Below are 25,670 nucleotides of genomic sequence, written 5' to 3'. Positions count from 1 at the left end.
ATGGAAAAATCGGGTCAATTGAGACATTTAACATTGTTCCCTATGGGAAATCGCGGGCATCGCGTCGGTCGCGTACGATTTTTTAGTGCATTCAATGCCCACGATGGACGCCGTGCTAAGTAAAGAGTACCCAAATTTCTCTTCTAAAGAGAAGTACACTGTGAGAATTAGGAAATAGAATTGGAGAATCCACCCAGGTATCCTCCCTCTACAAAAAAACTTGCTACATTAATCCTCATGGATACATTGTTTGCTACATACAAACAGCTATTTGACTAAACGAACAACATATATACATGTAGTGTAGAGGTTCCCCCTTGAAACTCAACCCTATTTGAGGGAATAATTGAACAACCCGACGGGACTGTAGCCAATCTGTCTGCCCTTGATGCTCAATCTTATAGAGCAACTAACGAGATAAACATAAATTTACCTGTAAATAGAGCAGCAATAATATTAATATGCTGCCAAAACAGGTCCTTTTTTGAGCAATAAACTCACTCGCGAACCAAGTAACAAATCTGCTCGCCAATGAGTTCCTGTGTGTAAAAATCAATTATTTGTTAATACAGACATACCTAACCACACAGCTGCTGAAGCAGTGTATCTGCAAATAAAGCAGTAAGGAAATGGAGTCTCAATAAAAGGTTACGTTTGTCAATACCGACATTCTAAACTTTACAACTGCCAAAGCAGTCTCTCTGCAAATAGAGCAGTATACCTAATGTAGCTTTCACATCACATAAAACATTTTGAAACGTTTTGAAAAACTGTAATTTTAAATGGTATTTTAAACGGGTCTAGTGTTCATATTGCAGCAGATTACCATTTAAAAATACAGTTTAAGTACCATTCACATCACCAGTCAAGCCGTTTAACCTCTGAACACGTTTCTACCCACAGCTTATTTCCTGGTTCAGGGAAGGGACACAAGACAAGGGACAGCCTATCACAGTGCTCTAACCTTTATTTTTTACTAAATACCATTTCAGTGCCATTCAGACAGCACAAAAAACGGCTCTGAATTGGCTTTAAAAAGGGTAGGACTCTGCTTTTTAAACGTGTTGAAATACCAGTTAACTTTAAATGGTATTTCAACTATGACACTTTCACACTGCAGCCTTAAACGTTTTAAAAGGCAAAAAAACGGCAATATACCGTTTTAAAAGTGTGATGTGAAAGCTACATAATAGTGTCAAGTGGAAGAGTTATTCTTTGGGATATACACGGAGTCACATAATTGCCAAAGCAATATATTTGCAAACAGAGCAACATGGCACAAATTTGTTTTGAGTGCCATCACATAAAAAGTGGATCTCCCAACAATAAATCGTTCGGATAGCACTTGCGATATTCTCACTCATAACACTGATGCTGCTTTCAGACCGCATAACTGGTTTTGACCCTGTATTTGGAAACGTTTCCAAAAACGGGTCTGCCAGATAAAACCCCTTTCACACCGCAGCACTTAAACGGTATATTACCGTTTAAGTGCCGATTTTTTGACACTGGCAGACCCGTTTTTGGAAACTTTCCAAATACAGGGTCAAAGCCAGTGCAGCCTTCAGCCCTCCCCTCCGTGCAGCTCCCCCCCCCTCGCGCGTGTCGACCGAGAGCATGTCAACGCCCCCCCGCGCATGTCGACGCCCCCCGCGCATGTCGACGCCGCCCCCCCGTGTCGACTTACCCCGTGCCGGTACCTCCGTTGTGGATCCCGGCACTGCAGCTCAGTATGCTCGGAAAGCACTTATGAAAAAAGTGTCTTCCAGAAAATGGCTGCCCCATAGGAAACCCTGTTTAAAAAAACTGTCTTTCGTATGGGGGCAGCCATTTTCTGAAAGACACTTTTTTCATAAGTGCTTTCCGAGCATACTGAGCTGCAGTGCCGGGAACCACAACGGAGATACCGGCACGGGGTAAGTCGACACGGGGGGGCGCCGACACGCGGGGGGGGTCGACACGCGAGCGGGGGGTGTCGACACGCACGCGGGGGGCTCCAGTGCTGTGAATACTTAATGAGCGCTCATTAAGTATTCACTGTGCTGAATTTAGGACCCAGCTCATTGGCTGGGTCCTAAATACCGTTTCAGAACCGATTATGAGCCTAAAATACCGGTTCTGAAACGGGTAGGACCCTGCATTTTAACCGGTTAGAAAAAACGTTTTTTTCTAACCGGTTAAGTGGTCCTGCACCTTTCAGACCGCACACATTACCGTTTTAAAACGGTAAAAAAACGGCAATATACCGTTTTTAAAGTGCGGTCTGAAAGGGGCATGAGATACCATGCAAAAATAAAAAATAAGAAACTAAAATAAATCAAACAACACAATTATCCACACAACACGTGCTTCTCATTTTATTGTATCGTCTCATGTTTGTTAAACATAATTGTTTGTTAATAATTTCACTAAGATTCATGCCCCCCTCACGCAATTCACGGCACCCCCCACACCCCCCTTCCTGCGATTCGCAACCCCTCACGACCCCCCCTCCCGCGATTCACGAAACCCCCCGTAGCACCCCCCTCCCGCGATTTGCGGGCCCCCTCGGCACCTCTCGAGATTTGCGACCGCCCCGTAATTCACACATTCGGGGACCCCCCCTCCCGCGATTCATGCCCCCCTCACGCAATTCACGGCACCCCCCCATACCCCCCTTCCTGCGATTCGGAACCCCCCACGACCCCCCCTTCCGCGATTCATGCCCCCTCCCGCAATTCACGGACCCCCGCACCACCCCCCTGCGCCCACCCTCCCTTGATTCACGCCCCCCTCATGCAATTCACGGCAACCCCCCACACCCCCCTCCTGCGATTCGCAGCCCCCCCACGACCCCCGCCTCCTGCGATTCATGACCCCTCCCGTGATTCGTGGGGGGTTCCGAATCGCAGGAAGGGGGGTATGGGGGGTGCCGTGAATTGCGTGAGGGGGGCATGAATCGCGGGAGGGGGGGTCCCCGAATGTGTGAATTACGGGGCGGTCGCAAATCGCGAGAGGTGCCGAGGGGGCCCGCAAATCGCGGGAGGGGGGCGCTACGGGGGGTTTCGTGAATCGCGGGAGGGGGGGTCGTGAGGGGTTGCGAATCGCAGGAAGGGGGGTGTGGGGGGTGCCGTGAATTGCGTGAGGGGGGCATGAATCGCGGGAGGTGGGGTCCCCGAATGTGTGAATTAGGGGGCGGTCGCAAATCGCGAGAAGTGCCGAGGGGGCCCGCAAATCGCGGGAGGGGGGCGCTACGGGGGGTTCCGTGAATCGCGGGAGGGGGCGTCGCGAATTGCGTGAGGGGGGTCGCAAATCATAGTAGGGGGGGGTGCCGTGAATCGCGGGAGGGGGGGTCGCGGGGGGCCCTTTTAATGCCGGGAGGGGGGGTCGCAGGGGTCCCGCGAATCGCGGGAAGGGAGGATGCAGGGGGAGGGGGTGGTCGCGGAGGTCCAGCGAATCGCGGGAGGGGGTGGTCGGGTCTGGGACGGATATTAGACAGCACTTACATCGACAGCCATTACATCGACACCATTAGTTCGACAGCTCAATAGGTCGACATGGTTTTAGGTCGACATGTCATTATGTCGACAGCTCATTGGGTCGACAGCTCATTAGGTCGACAGATCATTAGGTCGACATGTTTTTAGGTCGACACTGCCATTAGGTCTTAGGTCGACATGTTTTTAGGTCGACACTGCCATTAGGTCTTAGGTCGACATGTTTTTAGGTCGACACTGCCATTAGGTCGACAGAGTCTATGTCGACAGTCAAAAGGTATTTTATTCTCCCACCACGCCCTAGTGGATAGTAGGGCATGAAATACCGCCTGTCGGCACATGTCGGCTCAATAAACAGTGAAAAAACCCATGTCGACCTTTTGACTGTCGACATAGACACTGTCGACCTAATGGCAGTGTCGACCTAAAAACATGTCGACCTAATGAGCTGTCGACCTAATGAGCTGTCGACCTAATGAGCTGTCGACATAATGACATGTCGACCTAATGGTATGTCGACCTAAAACCATGTCGACCTATTGAGGTGTCGAACTAATGGTGTCGATGTAATGGCTGTCGATGTAAGTGCTGTCTAACAATAGTCCGGATACCGGGGTGGTCGCGGGGGTCCCGCGAATCGCGGGAGGGGGGTCGCGGGGTCCTGCGAATGGCGGGAGGGGGGGGTCACGGGGGTTCCGCGAATCGCGGGAGGGGGGGTCGCGGGGGTCCCGCGAATCGCGGGAGGGGGGGTCGCGCAAATCGCGGGAGGGGGGGGTCGCGGGGGGTCCCGCGAATCGCGGGAGGGGGGTCGCGGGGGTCCTGGCAGAGGGTAGGGATGTGCAGGAGTAATGGTGGATGGTGGCTGTGGAGTAATGGTGGATGGTGGGCGTGTACTGTAGCCCTGGCTGGGCGGGGGGAGGTGATGTCAAGGGGGTGGAATGTCAGACACATGAAAGTGAAACTGTTCTACACAGGAACGTTCTCCACAGGGGTTGAGTGACAGATCTGGCTAAATATATAAGAGATACAACACACACAACCACATACACTACAACACACACACAAACACACAGAACACATACAAAATAATTTGCCGTTTATTTAACAGTCTGTACCGGCAAACAAAAACTGTACCTAATGTACCGTTTCTACTTTGTTCCCCATATCCGTCTCTCCAGTCCTCCAGCCTGTCACTGCGCTCCCCGGCCAGTTGCACTGAGAAATCTTTGTCCTGGCCATTGCACCCATTGATCAATACAAAGTGGGTACACTGCACTCACCCTGTTAGTCAGTTGGATATCAGGCACTGCCCTGCCTTAAGGGTTTCCCAGACTCTTTTGGTTCATAGATAATGTTTGGTCGATGGGCATGAGCGCTGCATGCATTTGTTTGAATGTTATGAGTGTAAGAAGTTGAAGAATAAGACTTTAGATGAAGATTTGTCACGTTATAGTGTACAATTTACTCAATAAATCGTGAAAAAAATATGTGTACATAGAAGTACAATCAAGAAATGAAAGTAGGATTAAAAAATAAATTCTGATTCAAACTGATAATTGTTTGGATGGCGGTGGGTTGCGAAACAAATATATAGGTGGAGGGGGTTTGGATATTGTGGGCATAATTGGTGTTTGGTACACTTACAGGGGGTCCCCAGTTGATGTGAAATTTTCACTACAGTGTCACCGTAGGGGGATTTCCAATTGGGGTTCAGGGGGTCTTTTAGGGACTCCTTTACAATCCCGTTGGTCTCTTCTCCTGGAGCCAACGGTCTCCCTCAGTGATTGAATATCATTAAGGGAGACCGTAAGCTCAAGGAGAAGAGACCTACAGGATTGTAAAGGGTCCCTAAAAGTCCACCTGGACCCCAATTGGAAATCCCCCTGTGGTGACACTGTGACTGTGACACTGTAGTGAAAATCCCATCAATTGAGGGCCCCCTGTAGGTGTAACAAACACCAATTATGCCCACAATATCCATACCCCTACCTATAGATTTTTCATTTCTTGATTATACTTCTATGTACACTTACATTTTTTTCACGATTTATTAAGGTAAATTGTACACTTTGTAACATGGCAATTCAACTTCTTACACTCAAACCTTATCAATGCACCCATTGATGATTGTGATGGCTGGATCAGTGGATTGGCCCGGCGGGTGTAGGGAAGAATTTGGCCCATTGCACCCATTCCCAGTGGGGCATTACAGTGGTGCGGGTAGCATGCGTCACGACATGACATCATGTGGCCAGGCCCGGGGACCTGCTCCCACACTCAGGGGCTGCCCCACTGTTTGGTAGAGATGCTCGGTGCATGTGCTTTACAGATCCCCACACCTCAGAGACTGCTGCAGGCAGGTTCGGTGAGGGGAGTGGCAGTGGCAGGGAGCAGTGAATTTTTTATTTATTATAGCGGGGTAAATAACGCCCACCCCGGTCCCCACGCACTCAGCGCCTGTAATTACACACCCTAGAAACTGTACCATTGAAAGTATAGAAATGGAGGTGTGGCCACGTCCCTTTCTGATTTTGTAGCGATTTCTGACCCTCAGATTTTGGAGGATATGTCATACAGTAGGTGCTAAATCTCAGGAGTGGATGTGGAATTCATCAACACATACAAGTTATAAACTCTGGAGCATTGTGTTTCAAACAACAACAACACCACACCTGATTTCATTGCCATCATTGAGTATCAATGCAAACACATTCTAACATTATGGTGGAATCTATAACAAATTACAATCTTAGGTCTTTGGCACAGCATACTGTAAGATGACATTTTTCAGCAATTTTGGAAATAAAGAAAACCCAAGGTTTTCCCGGGCAACGCCGGGCGGGTCAGCTAGTCTATATAATAAGTTGAAGAGTCTGTGTGCGTGTGTGTGTGTGTGTGTGTGTGTGCGTGTGCGTGTCCGTCGCATTGCGGACACACCGTGGCACTCAGAAACACCAAATTCAGCAATAAGATACCTCTGGACCCGGTGGTGTGCACCTCGAAGCCGTTTTTGGGAAATTTCACTGTAAAATTTAAAAAACACAAAGTTGTAATTTTCCTTCATTGATGTTCTGGGGGAAAGATCAATGATCTGGGAAACCGTTTGCAAAGGAACAACTCCACACCTGATTTCATTGCTGTCATTGAGTATGAATGACACATTCTAACATTATGGTGAAGGCTTTAAACAATTAGGAAATAATTGCGGATATACATAGACCACACAACACACACACACACTCACACACACATTTATACGTAGAGCACCTCACACACTTACACATTGGACAGATACACACAACACACCACATGCAGTACAATACAAATCCATACACACTACAACACACACCCAAAAACAGTACAACAAACACACAGAACACACACACTTAAACATTGCCAGGATACGCAAAGCACACTACACACACATATATACGTAGCACACATCACAAACTTACACATTCGGCAGATACACACAACACAGCACTCACAGTACAACACACACCCACATTCACTACAACACACACCCAAAAACAGTACAATACACAAAACACACACTTAAACATTGCACAGATACACACAGCACACTACACACACACAGATTTATACATATCACACCTTACGCACTTACACATAGGGCAGATACACACAACACACACACATAACATACCTCTAACAGCACAACACACACCCACATTCACCACACACACCCAAAAAAACAGTACGACACACACAAAACACACACTTAAACATTGCACAGATACACAAAGACACAACACACACATACTGTATATACGTAGCACACCTCACACACTTACGCATTGGACAGATACATACAATACAACACACACAACCACATACACTACAACACACACACACAAAAACAGTACAACACACACAAACACACAGAACACATAAAAAATAATTTGCCGTTTATTTAACCGTCTGTACCGGCAAATAAAAACTGTACCTAATGTACCGTTTCTACTTTGTTCCCCATATCCGTCTCTCCAGTCCTCCAGCCTGTCACTGCGCTCCCCGGCCAGTTGCACTGAGAAATCTTTGTCCTGGCCAATGCACCCATTGATCAATACAAAGTGCGTACACTGCACTCACCCTGTTAGTCAGTTGGATATCAGGCACTGCTGTGCCTTATGGGTTTCCCAGACTCTTTTGGTTCATAGATAATGTTTGGTCGATGGGCATGAGCGCTGCATGCATTTCTTTTAATGTTATGAGTGTAAGAAGTTGAAGAATAACACTGAGATGAAGATTTGTCACGTTATAGTGTACAATTTACTCAATAAATCGTGAAAAAAATATGTGTACATAGAAGTAAAGTACAATCAAGAAATGAAAGTAGGATTAAAAAATAAATTCTGATTCAAACTGAAAATTGTTTGGATGGCGGTGGGTTGCGAAACAAATCTATAGGTGGAGGGAGTATGGATATTGTGGGCATAATTGGTGTTTGGTACACCTACAGGGGTTCCCAGTTGATGAGAAATTCTCACTACAGTGTCACCGTAGGGGGATTTCCAATTGGGGTTCAGGTGGTCTTTTAGGGAACCCTTTACAATCCCGTTGGTCTCTTCTCCTGGAGCCTACGGTCTCCCTCAGTGATTGACTATCATTAAGGGAGACTGTAAGCTCAAGGAGAAGAGACCTACAGGATTGTAAAGGGTCCCTAAAAGACCACCTGGACCCCAATTGGGAATCCCCCTATGGTGACACTGTGACCGTGACACTGTAGTGAAAATCCCAGCAATTGAGGGCCCCCTGTAGGTGTAACAAACACCAATTATGCCCACAATATCCATACCCTCACCTATAGATTTGTTTCACAACCCACCCCATCCAAACAATTATCAGTTTGAATCAGAACTTATTTTTTAATCCTACTTTCATTTCTTGATTGTACTTCTATGTACACTTACATTTTTTTCACGATTTATTGAGTAAATTGTACACTATTGCCCCTTTCAGACCGCACTTTAAAAACGGTATATTGCCGTTTTTTTACCGTTTTAAAACGGTAATGTGTGCGGTCTGAAAGGTGCAGGACCACTTAACCGGTTAGAAAAAAACGTTTTTTCTAACCGGTTAAAATGCAGGGTCCTACCCGTTTCAGAACCGGTATTTTAGGCTCAAAATCGGTTCTGAAACGGTATTTAGGACCCAGCCAATGAGCTGGGTCCTAAATTCAGCACAGTGAATACTTAATGAGCGCTCATTAAGTATTCACAGCACTGGAGCCCCCCCGCGCGTGTCGACACCCCCCGCTCGCGTGTCGACGCCCCCCCCCGCGTGTCGGCCCCCCCGTGTCGACTTACCCCGTGCCGGTATCTCCGTTGTGGTTCCCGGCACTGCAGCTCAGTATGCTCGGAAAGCACTTATGAAAAAAGTGTCTTTCAGAAAATGGCTGCCCCCATACGAAAGACAGTTTTTTTAAACTGGGTTTCCTATGGGGCAGCCATTTTCTGTAAGACACTTTTTTCATAAGTGCTTTCCGAGCATACTGAGCTGCAGTCCACAACGGAGGTACCGGCACGGGGTAAGTCGACAGGGGGGGGGGGGGGGCGCCGACACGCGCGGGGGGGGGCGCCGGCACGCGGGGGGGGCGTCGACACGCGCGGGGGGGCGTCGACACGCGCGGGGGGCGTCGACATGCGCTCGGTCGACACGCGCGAGGGGGGGGGAGCTGCACGGAGGGGAGGGCTGAAGGCTGCACTGGCTTTGACCCTGTATTTGGAAAGTTTCCAAAAACGGGTCTGCCAGTGTCAAAAAATCGGCACTTAAACGGTAATATACCGTTTAAGTGCTGCGGTGTGAAAGGGGTTTTATCTGGCAGACCCGTTTTTGGAAACGTTTCCAAATACAGGGTCAAAGCCAGTTATGCGGTCTGAAAGCGGCATATGTAACATGGCAATTTTTTTTCTCAGTCTTATTCTTCAACTTCTTAAACTCCAAACCTTATCAATGCATCCATTGATGATTGTGATGGCTGGATCAGTGGATTGGCCCGGCGGGTGTAGGGAAGAATTTGGCCCATTGCACCCATTCCCAGTGGTGCATTACAGTGGTGCGGATAGTGTGTGTCGCGTCATGACATCATGTGGCCAGGCCCGTGGACCTGCTCCCACACTCAGGGGCTGCCCCACTGTTTGGTAGAGATGCTCGGTGCATGTGCTTTACAGATCTCCAGACCTCAGAGACTGTTGCAGGCAGGTTTGGTGAGGGGAGTGGCAGTGGCAGGGAGCAGTGAATTTTTAATTAATTATGGCACAGTAAGTAACGTCCACCCCGGACCCCACGCACTCAGCGCCTATAATTACACACCCTAGAAACTGTACCATTGAAAGTATAGAAATTGAGGTGTGGACATGTCCCTTTCTGATTTTGTACCGATTTCTGACCCTCAGATGTTGGAGGATATGTCATAGGTGCTAAATCTCAGGAGTGGATGTGGAATTCATCAACACATACAAGTCTTCAACTCAGGAGCGTTGTGTTTCAAACAACAACACCATACCTCATTTCATTGCCATCATTGAGTATCAATGCAAACACATTCTAACATTATGGTGGAATCTATAACAAATTGCAACCTTAGGTCTTTGTCACAGCACACTGTAAGATTACATTTTTCAGCAAAGAAAACCCAAGGTTTTCCCGGGCAACGCCGGGCGGGTCAGCTAGTAATATAATAAATAAAAGGTACATTTTATATATTCTTTTCCTTCTCTTAAGTGCGCCAGCAAAAAAGACAATCCTTTTTCTGTTTTTCTTCTCTTTATTACAATAAGGGCATGTGAGTGGTGAAAACTCAACTTTGGGATACCCTTGTTAATTACTGTATAAATAACTATGCAAATATTCATAAGTCATCCTAGGAACAAAGCGCAGTCCAGTTCCTAGAGGCAATGGTATTCAGCATGTGTAGAATTTGAGCACACGTCTTTTTCCACCTCAGCACCTGTCTCAACAGAGAAGATTTTGCTTAATAGCTTAATGGCTATGGTTTTTCTTGAAGCATCTTCCAAGCCACAGAGAACTAAGGATTCTGTGTCCAAAATTTAAGTAAAACCAACTTTTTCTACAAAGAGAAGTGTTAAACGGATGCTTTATTAAGAAATTTTAAAAATGGGTATTGGGAACTTTATTGGGAGTCTCCCAAAAGCACTGTTTGCCATCTCTCTCCTGCCACCCACATCTCTTGAGAGATGCAGGCGGCCTGAGGGTTACATGACATGACTCATCTATGATGTTACCTTGACCCCTCAGACCTCTGTAAAACACAGCAGGTATGCATGGGTTTGTAGCTTTAAGCATTAGACAGAGAATTCCCAATATAGAGGTTATAGAAATCAGGGAAGACAAAAAATGTTTTAAGCAACATTTTCACATGTGTCCAAGTTTCCTTTAGTCTGAGAATTGTATACAAACTAAAGCCTTCATTTTCAGCCAGAAAATTATCCATTACATATATATTTTGTCACTGGTTACCTATGGTTCCTGGAAACATAATAAAAATATTTCACTTTCCATTAGTTTAAAAGTCCAGAATAATAGTACATCATATAAAAGACATCCGTAACTTAGTGGAGGGTGCTTACCAAGCTCTTTGGGATTACGCAGAACATCACTATGTGCAGGTTACACAGGGAAGGCTCATATGGGTGGCCATACACTGAGAGATGCGCACTGTGCGATCTGAACTAGATTGCATCGCATCTGGCTCAAAATGCATGCGATGTGCTAAAGCCTCGTGCATTTAAAAGCAATGCGGTGTAGTTCCAAAAATATGTTCAGCACATACTGTATGTGCTGTGCGATGTGCGCAGGAGCGCGCATCGTATCCGGTAATTGTACCGTGTATGGGAACTTTAAGGGGTACTCTTTACTTAGGAGGGCGCCCATCTCGGCCATCTCGGGCATTGAATGCACTAAAAAATCAGGTGCGATGCGACAGACGAGATGCCCGAGATTTCCCATAGGGAACAATGTTAAATGTCTCAATTGACCCGATTTTCCTGTTCAATGCCTCAATTGACCCAATTTTTCCATAGGAAACAATGTTAAATGGGCCACAGAGGCCAAATAGGCACCCTGAAGTGAATAATGGCCACCCGAATTGTTAACGCCACCCCACGATCAACGTCAACCCGAAGCGTGGCGAGCGCAGCGAGCCCGCGAGGGGCGGCGGTACGCGTCCTACGACCTTTTCATACCCCCACTATCCACGTCGGCGTGGAGTTGAGAATAGAAAGTGTGGCGAGCGCAGCGAGCCACCGAGCCCGAAGCGTGGCGAGCGCAGCGAGCCCCGCGAGGGGACGCGGATACCTTCACAGGTATCCGCGTCCCCTCGCGGGCTTCACAGCTGTCCGCGTGCGCTCGCCACACTTTCTATTCTCGACTCCACGCCGACGTGGATAGTGGGGGTATGAAAAGGTCGTAGGACGCGTACCGCCGCCCCTCGCGGGCTCGCCACGCATCGGGTTGACGTTGATCGTGGGGTGGCGTTAACAATTCGGGTGGCCATTATACACTTCAGGGTGCCTATTTGGCCTCTGTGGCCCATTTAACATTGTTTCCTATGGAAAAATCGGGTCAATTGAGGCATTGAACAGGAAAATTGGGTCAATTGAGACATTTAACATTGTTCCCTATGGGAAATCTCGGGCATCTCGTCGGTTGATCACACCCGATTTTTTAGTGCATTCAATGCCCGAGATGCCCGAGATTTTTTACTAACGATGCCCACGATCAAAATCGTGGGCACCCTTCTAAGTAAAGAGTACCCTTTAAGGTGTGGTGCAATTTGGTTGCTCAGCAATTTTGGCTTAATATCTAAAAGCAATATATCGCACAGCGACTATATTGCTCAGTGTATTGTTTTCATCAGCGATCAGCGTTTCTGGCCAAAAATTGATAGAAATTTTGTTTTTACATTTATTTTAACCTCTATTCTATTTGAGTTAATTTTGACCAGAAATCGCAACCAATGATTTTAGCCATAACTGAACAAGCATGCTCCAGTGACCATTAAGAGCTGACTGCGGGAGGGCGCTCCTTGTGATTTATCATCCACAACTCGCAAAAAACAAGGGCGATACATGCTAAAATCACCCCATGTGTACAGGGCTTTAGTCTGCCTGATGCCTCTACTATGACACAGTGTGGTCTTCTTTAAACTTTCACAACCAGATCTGATTCCAGAGCCAATATAGCTGACAGCCAACCACCAACAGAACATCTCCAGCACTGTGAAGGTAAGATCCTGCACTACCAAAACAACAACAAAACCACTACTAAATACTATGAACTAATTGTCTTACTTTTGTCTACCTATCTCTAACTAAAAGGGAGCGTTGTGTTTTACGTTCCCCTCGGGTCCGATGGCGGGGAAAGAACAGCATGCGGGCTGCCATGGAGTGCTGAAGAAGAAAACCATTTTTCACGGTTAGACAATTTGAGCCCCCTCAACCCACTGAATAAGTATAAGTAGTAACCAGAATAAGCCTTACTGAATAAATTGCAGCCCTTTCTTTATGTCTTCCTGCCGGTTTAGTCGCTCAGGCAGCACATAGGACATGGTGTTTTCTCCTCATCAGAATAATAAATCAGTCACAAATCTGAAAATTAGAAATACAGGGTCACATTTTGTACCTTTATAGATTTGTTTAACAGAGTTTCTAGAAGCACAGTAGATATGTCACATCTCTTATATACAATGCCCACTGTAATAGTTCCACATAAGCAAACGTAAGCACTATTACCTAACCACCCCACCTCTCTATTTCCCTACACTTAACTAAATCTGGCTGGCAGCTCAATCTTTCCTGGGTTTCCCGAATCCTTTCTGGCTCCGCCCCTGATGTCCGTATAGCTATTCTCCCTTTAATGCCCTGATTGAATGTGTCATCTGTCACAGGGGGTAGGAGAGGGCTTCATGCTGCCGCTGCTGCCTGTCGGAGCAGTGTGTGACCAGGGCTATAAGCGGGGATGCAGAACAGATAGAGCGCCTCTACAGCCTGGCACCTCCCTGCACTGCATCTTCTGCTGAGCGGGTAGCGCCGGCCCTGCTCAAGTTACCCCAACAGTGTGAAGCTGACAGCAAAGCAAACCCTTTCTTACCAAATTGGTGAATGGTTGTAGGATTCAATGTGTGGAACTCTAATTTTACAGATCATTCATTTCATTTCTCACAGCAGTGTACACCCAGCCGATCACCCACGAGCTGCCCAGGACCTTCCCGGGCGGCAGGGTGAAAGGCGATCCATCACAAGCTGTCCTTTAACTTGTAATGGATCTATGTGACCCTGGTTTCCTGCCTAGCCTCCCGCCGGGAGGAAAGTCAGGTCCAATGCGCTCGGGACCGCACATCGGACCTGTGGGGACATCACACTGACCCAATTTGGGCCGATTTCTTGCCCCGTTCCAACTGGAATGGGTGAAATGGGACCAAATCGAGTTAGTGTATGGGGCCTTACATTTTTGGGATTTCCTTGTTTGTGCACAAATGGTATAATCAAATGAAAGAGGTGCAGAGCGGGGAGGGAGTTTCCCTAGGCAGCTGGCACACACCTACGGATCGGATGCCATACATCGCTGGTGGTAAAAAAACACTCACCATGTGTCACGGATGCATCTGATCAGACAGACCATATGTGCTGCACATGATCTGTAAGCTCCGATTTGATGCGAACTGGACCGCGGATTGGATGCCAAACCCATCAGATTTGGCCTATTTTCAGCCGATATATTGGTCCGATCCGATAAATCGCATGAAAACAGGTCAAATCAGACTGGTGTATGGGGCCTTTAGCCTTCTTGTGTTATGTGGATTCTAAAACCTGAAGGCACATGACTGGGTTGCAAATAGATCTCTGTTTCTGGTTTGAGCAATGTTTTTTTCTCTCAAAATAGCAAGGTCATTTACTGCCTAATTTATACTAAACACGCTATAAAATAAAGTACACTTAATACCTCAGTACATATGGGTACAGGGCTTGGAAAGGGTCTGAATTTGATACTCTTTGATGTGAAAAACTATGTGCATAGCCTTGGATAAGAGGGGGGGGGGTGGTATATATATATATATATATATACACACACACACACACACACACACACACACACACACACACACACACACATACATACATACATACATACATACATACATACACACACACACACACACACACACACACACACACTTGTTGTTGATTCCCAAAAATCAATATAAACTCATTTATACTAAATGGAAAAAGCATAACTGATTAATGGTATACAATGTAACGTATTCAGTAATATGGTTTTTCATTGTGTTAAATATAACTGACTAATATCGGTTCATTTACTGGGTTGTATTTCTGCAGAGGTTTTACAAACAGATGCATTTTGGGAGCAATATTTGGCCAAAGGCTACAGTGGTTTAGGCAGAGCACAGTGCTTTGGAAGCTGTTTTTAGTGGCACTGAAAGGGAGCGATTGTCATATCCCACAGCTGCCACTAGATGGCTATAAGTATTCAATTGTTGCTCCATTTGGGCATGAACAACCGCAGGGGGACACATTTCAACTCGCATACTCCTGAGGTAGTGAGCGGAAATGTGCGATAAGTTGGAGGTTTGGGGGCCACATCAGTACTTCCTAGGCTACAGCTGCCAGAAGCGGCTCAGCCCGGTACTTCTTGCTGCATGCGGATGGAATATGCGCCCAACTGAATTGTTCTGAAGGATGTCCATTATGTTTAAGTGCCCACAAAACAATTGAATTTCCTGGACCTTTGTGTATATGCCCAGTAAAGGGTTGAGCGAGAATTCATATATAATTTATAATAAAATAAACTAAACGAAAGAGAACCGGATATGGTACAACAAAAACATGGTAACATGTCTGCTATAGTGTGGCAGGCAGGCACAAATGTCAGCCATAACTAGTCTCTAGCAGCTAAGTGTCTAGCAGGTCTTGTCCAGGCAGTACCAAGTGTTGTCATTGCCTTGCTCCAACAACCCACTGCAAAAAAAAAAAAAGGAACAGAATTGGCAACGTACGCAGGAGCAGCTGGTTTCCAGGACAAAAGTCAGCTGGTATTTGCAGAGCCCTAAATTGTACTACAAGAATATTATTAGCAACATCCAGGGGTGCAACCGTTGAAAATTATTTAGCGGAATTAAAGTGGAATTGACATAGAAAAATTCTAACATCTAGGCAGCACCCTGTAAAAGTTTGAACTTGATGGACACAAGTCTTCTTTCAAGCAAATCTACTATGTAAACCAGAGGTTGCCAAACCGTCATGAATCAAACTGCCATTTTATTCAAAGCACCACTGGGACTAAAGTCTGTGCATGTGTGCTTAGTGCTGACTGATCGCGATGTCGGGCCGGCAGTGCGTCGTAATCTGGACATTGGTACATCAGGCTGCTTATCCCCCAAAGAAACTTATGGCGTGTAAGGGTGGCAATGGGAGGTCTGCAGCAGGAGATACTTAATACTTAAAATGGTTGTTTCCAGAGAATTTGCTGCAAATATTAAATTATAAATGGACAAAACTTCCAAGTGCTTTCTTGCTTTACTTAGCCTAATGATAATCCATTATAATCATAAACAACGGTCTTTATTTATTTAATACTATGCAGAGAATTATTTTTTAATAATATTATTTTATTTATAAAGGCTTTTGCAGCACCATACAAAAGGAACAGTACAGGGAGACAAAACTTAACATTACAGTAAATAAATAACAAAAATACAGGTAAAAAGAGCACCACAATTCAATACACATTAAGGGGCCCATACATGGTACAATTTAACAGGTGCGCTCCTGCACACGTCCCATCACACAGCACAAAAAGTATGTGCTGCACATACTTTTTGTACTAGTTCGTATCTCATTGTACCTCACTCTACCACTAGAGCAGGCATTCCCAACCACTGTCCTCAAGGTACACCAACAGTGCCGGTTTTGTAGATATCCAGGCTTAAGCACAGGTGACTTAATTAGTACCTGAGTGATTCTGATTAAACCATCTGAGCTGAAGCCTGGATATCACTAAAACCTGCACTGTTGGTGGGCCTTAAGGAGAGTGGTTGGGAAAGCCTGCACTAGAGGCTGGTGGTCAAAGATGGAGATGAGTATGCAGACGAAGATGGTCGCTGAGTGTTTGAGTATTGGGAGAGTTGTGAGTGAAATGTGAAGAGAAGAGGGCTTTTTACAACAAGAGGGAAGAGGGCCCTGATCTGAGGAGCTTACAATCTAGGGATACGTATTATCTGGTTTCTCCAGAAAATTGATCTAAGGCATGTGGCTGGAAATTTTTCTCATGGACATTGGAACGTAGACCTTTCGTGTGTCATGTCAAAATTAAAAAAATACAAAAATAAGATCTTTTAAGACCTTGGTTAAAGAGCTTCACAAAGCAAATTCACATATAATGCAATACCGTACATAAACATACTTATTAAATAAAATGTACTTGTGTAGGACCTGAACATTCATCAACAATTATTTATATGATCCAGTTTATGAGGAAACATTTTCAGCTACAACCCAGTCTAAAAATGACTGTTGCATATTATTATTATTAAAATTTTATTTATAAGCCGCCACAAATGTTTCGCAGCGCCGTACAAAGGAACAATACAGGGAGACAAAACTTGGCATAACATTGAATAAATAACAAAAATACAGTACAAATAAAGAGCACCACAGTTCAATACACATTACAGCTTAAATGTAAGTAGTGAGGACTCAATCAACTTACAACTAGAGGCTTGAGGCCAATGATGGAGATGAGTATGCAGACGAAGATGGTCACTGAGTGTTGGAGTAAAGGAGAGCTGTGAGTGAAATGTGAAGAGAAGTGGGCTTTGACAACAGGAGGAAAGAGGGCCCTACTTGGAGGAGCTTACAATCTAGTAGGAAGGGGAGACAGACAAATTACAAGAGGTGCAAGCGAGGTGGTGGTGGTTAGATAGCAGGATGTAAACAGGCAAGGGGTCGGAGAACCAGCTGGTTTATGCAGTGGAAGGGTACGCTTTGATGAATAGGTGAGTTTTCAGTGCCCGTTTGAAGCTTTGCAAGGTCGGGGAGAGTCTAATGGAGCGAGGGAGTGCGTTCCACTGAAGGGGTGCCCCGCTAAAATAGCCTAGCGTGAACACTACACTTATCTAAGTGACCCGAGAGTCACTTTTGATATGCATGTGGTATGCAAATACAACAGCAAATTCCTGAATATTTATCAAATGCAGTTTTAGAATGTCCTTGTACACATCACTAACTGGCTCCCATAGACTTCATTTGGTGACAGGTGCATGCACACACAACCCCCATTAAAGTGAATGGCATAGCTGCAGAAGCCTGCTCCCAGCAATACGCCAGCTGGTGTGCTACAGTGGAAAGGCAGCACGGCAACACCAATAGTTTGAAACATAACCATTAGGTATTTATCAAACCATTGGGGGAGAAAATGCATCAACCCTTTGAGTGTCAAGTGAATTTGTCAAAATAGGTGTGAATATTGGCAAGCAAACATTTTAATTAATCATGACCTGTAATGTTTATCTTATATAGGAAATACTCCTTTTTTTTTTTTTTACAAAACATTTTTTTATTTTTATTTCAATTCACATATAATGCAATACTGTACATAAACATACTTATTAAATAAAATAGTCTCACCAGTCTCACTCACAAATGTGAGTGAGACTGGCATTTTTAGCAGATACTGATGTTGACACTTGAAGGGTTAAGTAATCAGGTCATAAAAGGCGAAAACAGGAAAGCACGGTCACAATGGCTGAATAAGGGGTATATTTACAAATACTGGTTTCACATCGCAAAAGGCAGGTTCGCACTGAGACTTTGAAACAGTTCAGTCCCAGCGCGAACCTGCATTTTGGGGGGACAGGGCATTGGCTTTGGGGCTAATAGGATAGCCCCCTGTGAACCAATTACCAGCAGTAAAAAACAATGCTAATAGGATATCCCCTTCAGCCTGCCACATTTAAAATGGCAATAGCCTTAAATGCAAAGTTAGCTTAATTTGCATTAAATATTATTGCCCTTTTTAAAACTGGCAGACAAACATTGACAACTTTAAATATCCACTGCATGATAAATATACCCCTAAGGGTTAATTACAAAATTAATCACAAAGAGTTGGAGTAAAAAAGTTCACTTTGAGCAAAAGTTATAGACATAAGGAGTATATGCCATGTAAAGTTTTGAGACCATATATTAGTGTGCAATAGGAAAAAAAAAAGGCGCTCATAGATAGATAGATAGCCTCTCTATTAATGTAAATACATGTACACTGCTTTTTTGTGTCTTGATAAAGGGCATTGAGCCAAAACGTTGAAACACACTTTGTGTGCTTTGCATCATTGTTTGGCACATTCCTTTGCATTTGCATACGCTGGGTGCGTGCGGCCACGGCAACCAGACTGTTCACCAGGTGCAGGGGGGCCGGGGTACTCGCCCATGGGAACATCTAGCATTTCATGGGCACTCCAATGAAAACACTGGGTGTTTCAATGGTAATCACCTGGTGACGTGGGCAGGCAGCTGTCATCACCGTATGTTAGCTACCAGCCCATTTCCTCCCGACTGTGCACACTTATAAATGTTCCTTCTAGGAATTGGGCAGGGCAGTGCTGAACAGGGGCAGTATAAAGGGGGCAAAGCAGGACCGTCAATGTCACCATTGTGGGCGGGCCCGGGCTGCAGTAGTCACCAAATGGGATGGGCCTGGCTGCCGCCATCACCAAAGGGGGCGGATTGGACCCATGTACATCACTAAAGGGGGGCGGGCCCGGCCATCGCTGAAGTTACTGCTGGGGAAGCGATGGCATCTACAGCGGCGCTGGGCTTCCCCGTGCACACCAGTGGGGACAGGCAGCAGGCTATTCTAGCAGGGTGCTGGTAGAGGGACAGCGCACATTTTGCCCTTTAAAAGTCGGGCAGGGCACAGCGCCCCGCTAAAATAGCCTAGCGTGAACACTACACTTACCTGAGTGACCCGAGAGTCACTTTTGATATGCGTACACGTACCACAATCTTTTGATGGCCTGCGGTCATCGAAAGAGGTGGGAGGTTCCCCCTGGCCTGCGAATGGTGAGAAGGGGGTACCACCATTTGCAAGGCAGGATCTGGTTGACTCACAAGGGTGCGAATTCGCATCCGAATGAGTCAACCGGAATAACCCCCAAATGAGTACACTGACCAGACCACACCAGGATCCCGTCACAGGTGTAATGATACCTCAGTACTACACAGGACATGACATGCATTAATAACATTGGCAATACAACTATATTGTCATTAGATCAGATGGCAAGAGAAATGCTCACAGTGCAGGTGATGCAACAGTCTGTAATAAGCACATACAGCAGGTACAGAATTGGTGACATAATCCAACATACAGAGGTTACTGAGCTCATCTTTGGCGTTCCAAAAACTCACCCAGAGCGCAGAATCGCCACGCTGCCACATTGCCGCCAATGCTTTTCTATGAGCCGCAAATGGTGACTGGTGCAGCAACAATAAGCGTGGTAACATCTGTACAGCAGCTTTTATTATTTCCAACTTATAAAGATAAATGACAGGTGTACAACTTAATGACCATTGGTCACAGATGACAGACATATACATATATATATATATATATATATATATATATATATACATACATACACACACACATATACACACACATATACATACACACTACACAAACGTATATACTGTGGGCTTGCAGATCATCATTGACATACACAGTATCCCTAGCATCTGTACACCCCACAACCACCACCATATGTAATATATGCGGCCCATATTTAAACGTGTTTGTCACACAATGTGCAGACATCGGGACAATCGCCCCAGTCCCTCCTAGAATAGGCAGAACTGTACCCAAACATCATAACGCCGCACCTCCCGCGTTCCTCCACATTCCTGACACCAGCCATATAATGACGGTCGGATACTGGAGTATCAGGCAGGCCCATGTGAGACACACCTGGACCAGGAGCAGCCACGGTACTCACTCAGTACTGCGGTGAATAAGGCGCCCGCCGGTTATTCTCCTTGAGTACTGCCTCCTTCTCTGATCCGTGTGCCCGGTGCCGGAGCCGCTCACGGTCACACTGCCATCTAGCGTCGGAAGGACCGAAGTGCCATTCTACGATCTATCATTCCTTCAGGCACATGCATGCATCCTTCCAATACAAATCATAGACGTTTTTCTCACACTCCAGATACGCGTCATCATTAAATCCATCGGGCATTATACACATACCGGTAGCTGCTGTTCAGCAGATGCCAGATGGCTGCATTTCCTTAGGTAAGGAGAATAATGTTCTGGAATTCCTCTTAAATTGAAATAGGCGGCTAAGATGTTGCCTATAGTATTTAGAATACATAAAAATGGACGGATACAAAATTTTTAAATATACTTTTAAATTAATAACACAAATAAAATATATCCAACACCTCATCCAGCTTGTTATCTATCTACATCCGTAAACTGGGTGCACTCTGAACGATGTGTGTACCCAGCAACATCGGCAGCGCCAATACCCAGCAGGGAGCCGACATCGACAAGCTGCACACACATGCTGGCTATTCCCCGATGCCAGGAACTCATCTCCGCTGGCTAGCCCGTTCCCATGCGTGCTTCCAGCTATCCCCACATTTATGCCGACTTAGGGCGGTTTCACACACTCCGGCTCCTGCCGGACGGTCAAATCCCGCACGGCCAGGGAGCCGTGCCGCACACACTAGTTTAACATGGAAGGGATGGCCACAGCCCGGCAGCCGTCCCTTCTAGTGGTGGGATCCGGCTGCAGCCGTGCGGCCGGGTCGTGGCCGTCCCGTGTGAATGGACACATTAGTGTCCATTCACAACTAATGTGTGCGGCACGGCTCCCTGGCCGTGCGGGATTTCACCGTCCGGCAGGAGCCGGAGTGTGTGAAACCAGCCTTAGAGTGGGCAGATGCTATAGGACATCCGGCACCTTTTTCGCCTGCAGCCCCAATCAATGATCATGTAATCCCTGGGCAACTAGCATGTAAACCCCCTGGAAACGAGCATGTAAGTCCCCATGGCAAGGAGCATGTCATCCCTCCTGGGTAATGAGCATGTAACTCCATGTGGCAATGAGCATGTAATCCCCCTGAAAAGCAAGCATGTAACACCGCCTGGGCAATGAGCATGTAATCCCCCTGTGACAACAAGCATGTAAATCCCAGTGTCAAATACCACAAAACCCCCTGGCAATGAGCATGTAACCCCCCGTGGCATCGAGCAAGAAACCCCTGGCAACATGCATGTAACTCCTGGCAATGAGCATTTAGGTAAACTAATGTGGCATAATGTGCAATAGGCATTATGATGTGTGGCATAATATGTAATAGGCATGACTGTGTTGGCATAATATGTAATGGGCATTACTGTGTGTGTGTCAATGTGTAATGGCCATTACGGTGTGTGGTATAATATGTAATAGGCATTACAATGTATGGCACAATATGTAATAGGCATTACAGTGTGTGGCATAATATGTAATGGGCATTACGGTGTGTGACAATGTGTAATTATTTAATATATTTATTTATTTACAGTTATTTATACAGCGCAGCAAATTCCGTTGCATTTTACAAAGGTGTAAAAAGAGAAAAAGGGACTGTTATCGGGAGCTCACAAATGAAGATTTAAAATGTAGCTTTTAATTTTTATAAGACTCCTTTATAATATATTTGGGGAGGTAGCAGTGAAATGATAGAGGTTAAAATCACATACACGGACATACATAAACACACAGATTGTGCTTCTTGTGATAAGAAAAAAAGAAGTGTATTAAAACATACAGATGTTGATTTGAAGATGTCTTGTCAATTCAGCATAGATTACTATAGGATTATTACTTGATTAGTACGGGCTCCCTGGTATCCGAGAAAAATATTTGTTATTAAGGATACCTATGCATTATTATGTCTTCCCCTTTGGGGTCTTATCCTAGAGGGTTATCAGCAGGTTATAATGTTACTATCTATTGATTGACAAACCGTATCATGAATAGGTACGTATATTTGTTGCTAAGTAAATGATCAGCTTGATGTCCTTATCTGTTAGCAGCCGGTTATGATGCTATTGGTCTATTTTTCGGTGGGACTTTACTCTCATATATTACCCAGAAAGGGTGAGCCTCTCCCAGTCAGTATATTCAGCAAACAGTTGTATTTTTATGCTATTTTCTTCCGTATTTAAGGCTGCGTTGCCTTTATTGTGTTTTGCTGACTGTGTAATACCAAATGAAGGCATCAATATACTGTAGTGAAAAAATAATCCACAAAATCTTGAGCGCTCTCTTCCCTCAGCTGCTGTCCTTGCCATGGGTGGTTCAATCTTATACCATCCAGAAATACACAAAAGAATTGACAGGTAATAGGTGGCGCAATGCTGCCTAAGATCACAATCCTTGAAGATACATCTTTACTTCAAAACACGGAAATTGGAAAAAAATGGGATATAGACAAAATGGCGCAGTGAAAATACTTGAAGGTCTACGTTCAGATTCCTCCTTTTCCAAGATGGACTTTCTCTCAAACAGGATATTGGTTATCAGACCATGATGAGTCGTGAAACATAAGAATAAATAAACAATAATTAAAATACAGATATTGTGTATGTGTCTCTTAATATAAACCCCCAGGACTTCCGGTGGGTGGCGCATCCAAGATGGCCACATCTTAGCCGAGCTCCGCTCACACAGGCTCCAATCCAACTCCATCCACCCGAAAACAGCCACAAGTTGGTATCCAAAACACACCCAGTGGTCTCCTAATCCCCTGGAGATCACACTGATACCAAACTCGTGGACCTGGACCCAGGGGGAGCCTTCTTCCACCGAAGTCTGGCCCGTGATCGGGCCCTCACGTGGGACGCCGCCTGAGCAAACAAGTGCCCCTGATCAGGCATCAAACCCCTTGAACCCTCCATCGAGCTCCCTGCCCCGTACCTTCTGCGGGGGTCCAGCTCCTAGTGATCCCTGCGAACGGTGGCCGCTGAAACCTGCAGACGCCCTTCAAGCTGCATAGAAGTCTGCCGCCCTGGTTCGTCGGAGCGTGGGCGGTGGGGAGTGGAGAGACGGGTGCACCGACACCCTGAAAGCCAGAACTATGTGCCGCTGTGTCGGGAGCTGAGGGACAGCGGCACCGACACCCTAACGACGGAGGCTGTGCGCCGCTCTGCCCGCGACCCTCCGCAGCGCAACAGAGAAGAAGCCCCTGCAGACGAACGGAGGGGATCGGGGGCGGGAGCCGCTGACCGCCGCTGAACACAGGCGACACCCCCGGAGCCGCACAGACACCTGTTCCCTGCTGTGTCGGACGGCCTGCGACTCCCCTTGACGGACAGGGGGGGAGCGGACGCGCCGACACCCTCTGCCACTCGGGCTGCATCCCGGACCAGCAGACCAGCGCACCGGCGACTCCACACAGCCATACAGCTGCCCGGAGATCCGCGGCTCCTCCGGTGCATCTACACCAGTCCCGGCTGTCGCTGTGGGGACGCGAGGTGAGCGATATCCCCCGCACCCGCCACTCTCCTTTGCCCCTTGCTCATACTGCTTATAACCACCCACCCTGCCCCCGAGCCCCCTTGGCAATATATACACTGAGCTGCACTTCCAGCTAAGCCAGCAGCACAAGCCTGAAACCAGCACTTGTCCCTGACATCCCCCCTGAAGTGCCATCTCTGACACTGACTCTACTCCTGGCACAGTCTAAGAGGCATCCAACCTCTATAATAACCAGAAACCCACCGCCCATCATTACCACCTTGTTCCTAACCTCACCTCCCTCCTCCTCAGCCCCTCGTGCAAACCCGGCTAAAAGTCCTACCAACTGACTACCCAGAGCTGGCAGGCCCCACAGGCCCCCATACTCTGCTGCTAATAAAGGGGCACTGAAGCACTCATAAAGGGGGTGGCTGAGGTTTCTCCCCCACCCTGCCACTGAACGGACTGAGAAACTGACACGCAGTGCTTAACCCCAAGGAACCTGCACCGGACAAGGTGCCTGTTAACCTATACCACACAGAGGCCTGAAACTTTAGCCACTGGGAGCTATGCCAACAGCTAAACCAGACATTGTCGGACCCTGTTAAATCCTCTTGGCCTGCTCTCACCTTGCCCCTGACCTCATCTCTCCCCTTCTCCAACCCCCTGGCGACACCCCAACTTGAACGCCCCTGAAGGGACATATTCACTGGAAGAAATATCTCTTACAACTCTGTGACTTGACGCTATCTGGTAACGGATGAAAATCCACTCATACGATACATAATTGTTTGATGTTATAATATATGTTCACAGCTGCTTAAACACACTGAGACTGCTTAGTATTGTACTAAATAGCATAACTAACTAGCAAGAAATAGCAGCAGATTTGTTCAGCACTTTACAGGGTAAAAACCCATTCTCTTATACCTTTACATCAAAGCACTGTATATCTGTCACATTTGTTGAGCACACGCTGCCATCTTGTGGCAGAAACTGAAATTACCTCAGGTTACTAGATTTAGTAGCTTATACTCTATACTTTGAAAATTACTGTAAAAACCTGTAGCTTTCTATAATCTCTATATATTAATACCCCGCTGCTGCCCTGAAGGGAAACAGGGGTTTTATCCTTTCTATCGCTGTTTGGAGCAAAAGGTGTGAGACGCAAAGCGCCCATTACTCTACAATCATACGCTGCTCCATAGATATAATGTAGACCATAACCCTTGGTAGGGGGAAACATTCACTTGTTATAATGGAATAATGTGATATTTGTCTATTCTCACTTTTGACCTCCACTGGTGAGCCTGATTCTATTTTAGACTACTGCTGTCCGATCTTAAATATCCAAGAAACAGGGGAGAAAGCCTGAACCCAGGAACAGCGTACATCCAAACTATTGTTAATACAACAGTCTACCTGTCACCTGTCCTGACCACTGCCTAACCCTATACTCAAGGCGATACCCCACCCCCTGCTTTTCATATCCCCCCCCCCCATACCTAATCTGGTTGATGGACAGATTCTTGTCCCCGCCACACTCACGCCCTACCACATCATTTGACTAGCATAGAATGGGCCGCAATAGAACCACTAAACAGACACCTTTAACCCCCCACTCCTCG

General features: G+C 46.3%; 2 protein-coding genes across 5 annotated transcripts in view; one reads left to right on the top strand and one right to left on the bottom strand.

Annotated features, from left to right (window-relative positions):
* The window catches only part of ZC3H7A (zinc finger CCCH-type containing 7A), a 98,918-nt gene extending 78,234 nt beyond the window's left edge, over positions 1–20,684 (bottom strand). For 2 of the 4 annotated variants that reach the window (XM_083153331.1, XM_083153334.1), the window contains exons 1-2: positions 20,530–20,684; positions 13,001–13,108 (exon numbers count right to left, since the gene is read on the bottom strand). In XM_083153331.1, coding sequence (XP_083009457.1) covers positions 13,001–13,068 — 68 coding nt within the window. In that variant the 5' untranslated portion in view covers positions 13,069–13,108; positions 20,530–20,684. Of the gene's footprint in view, positions 1–13,000; positions 13,109–20,416 lie in introns of all 4 variants that reach the window. The other 2 variants (XM_083153332.1, XM_083153333.1) reach the window with 2 other exon arrangements.
* Positions 20,685–20,718: 34 nt separating this feature from the next.
* The window catches only part of NAGA (alpha-N-acetylgalactosaminidase), a 72,327-nt gene continuing 67,375 nt past the window's right edge, over positions 20,719–25,670 (top strand). The window contains exon 1 of the mRNA XM_083153336.1: positions 20,719–20,825. Within this exon, the coding sequence (XP_083009462.1) occupies positions 20,801–20,825 (25 nt within the window). The 5' untranslated portion in view covers positions 20,719–20,800. The remainder of the gene's footprint in view (positions 20,826–25,670) is intronic.

Source organism: Crinia signifera, chromosome 7 (genome assembly GCF_055691185.1).
Source record: "Crinia signifera chromosome 7, ASM5569118v1, whole genome shotgun sequence".
Taxonomy (NCBI): domain Eukaryota; kingdom Metazoa; phylum Chordata; class Amphibia; order Anura; family Myobatrachidae; genus Crinia; species Crinia signifera.
Note: the sequence above shows the minus strand (reverse complement) of the source record. Positions and strands in the feature narration are given on the sequence as shown.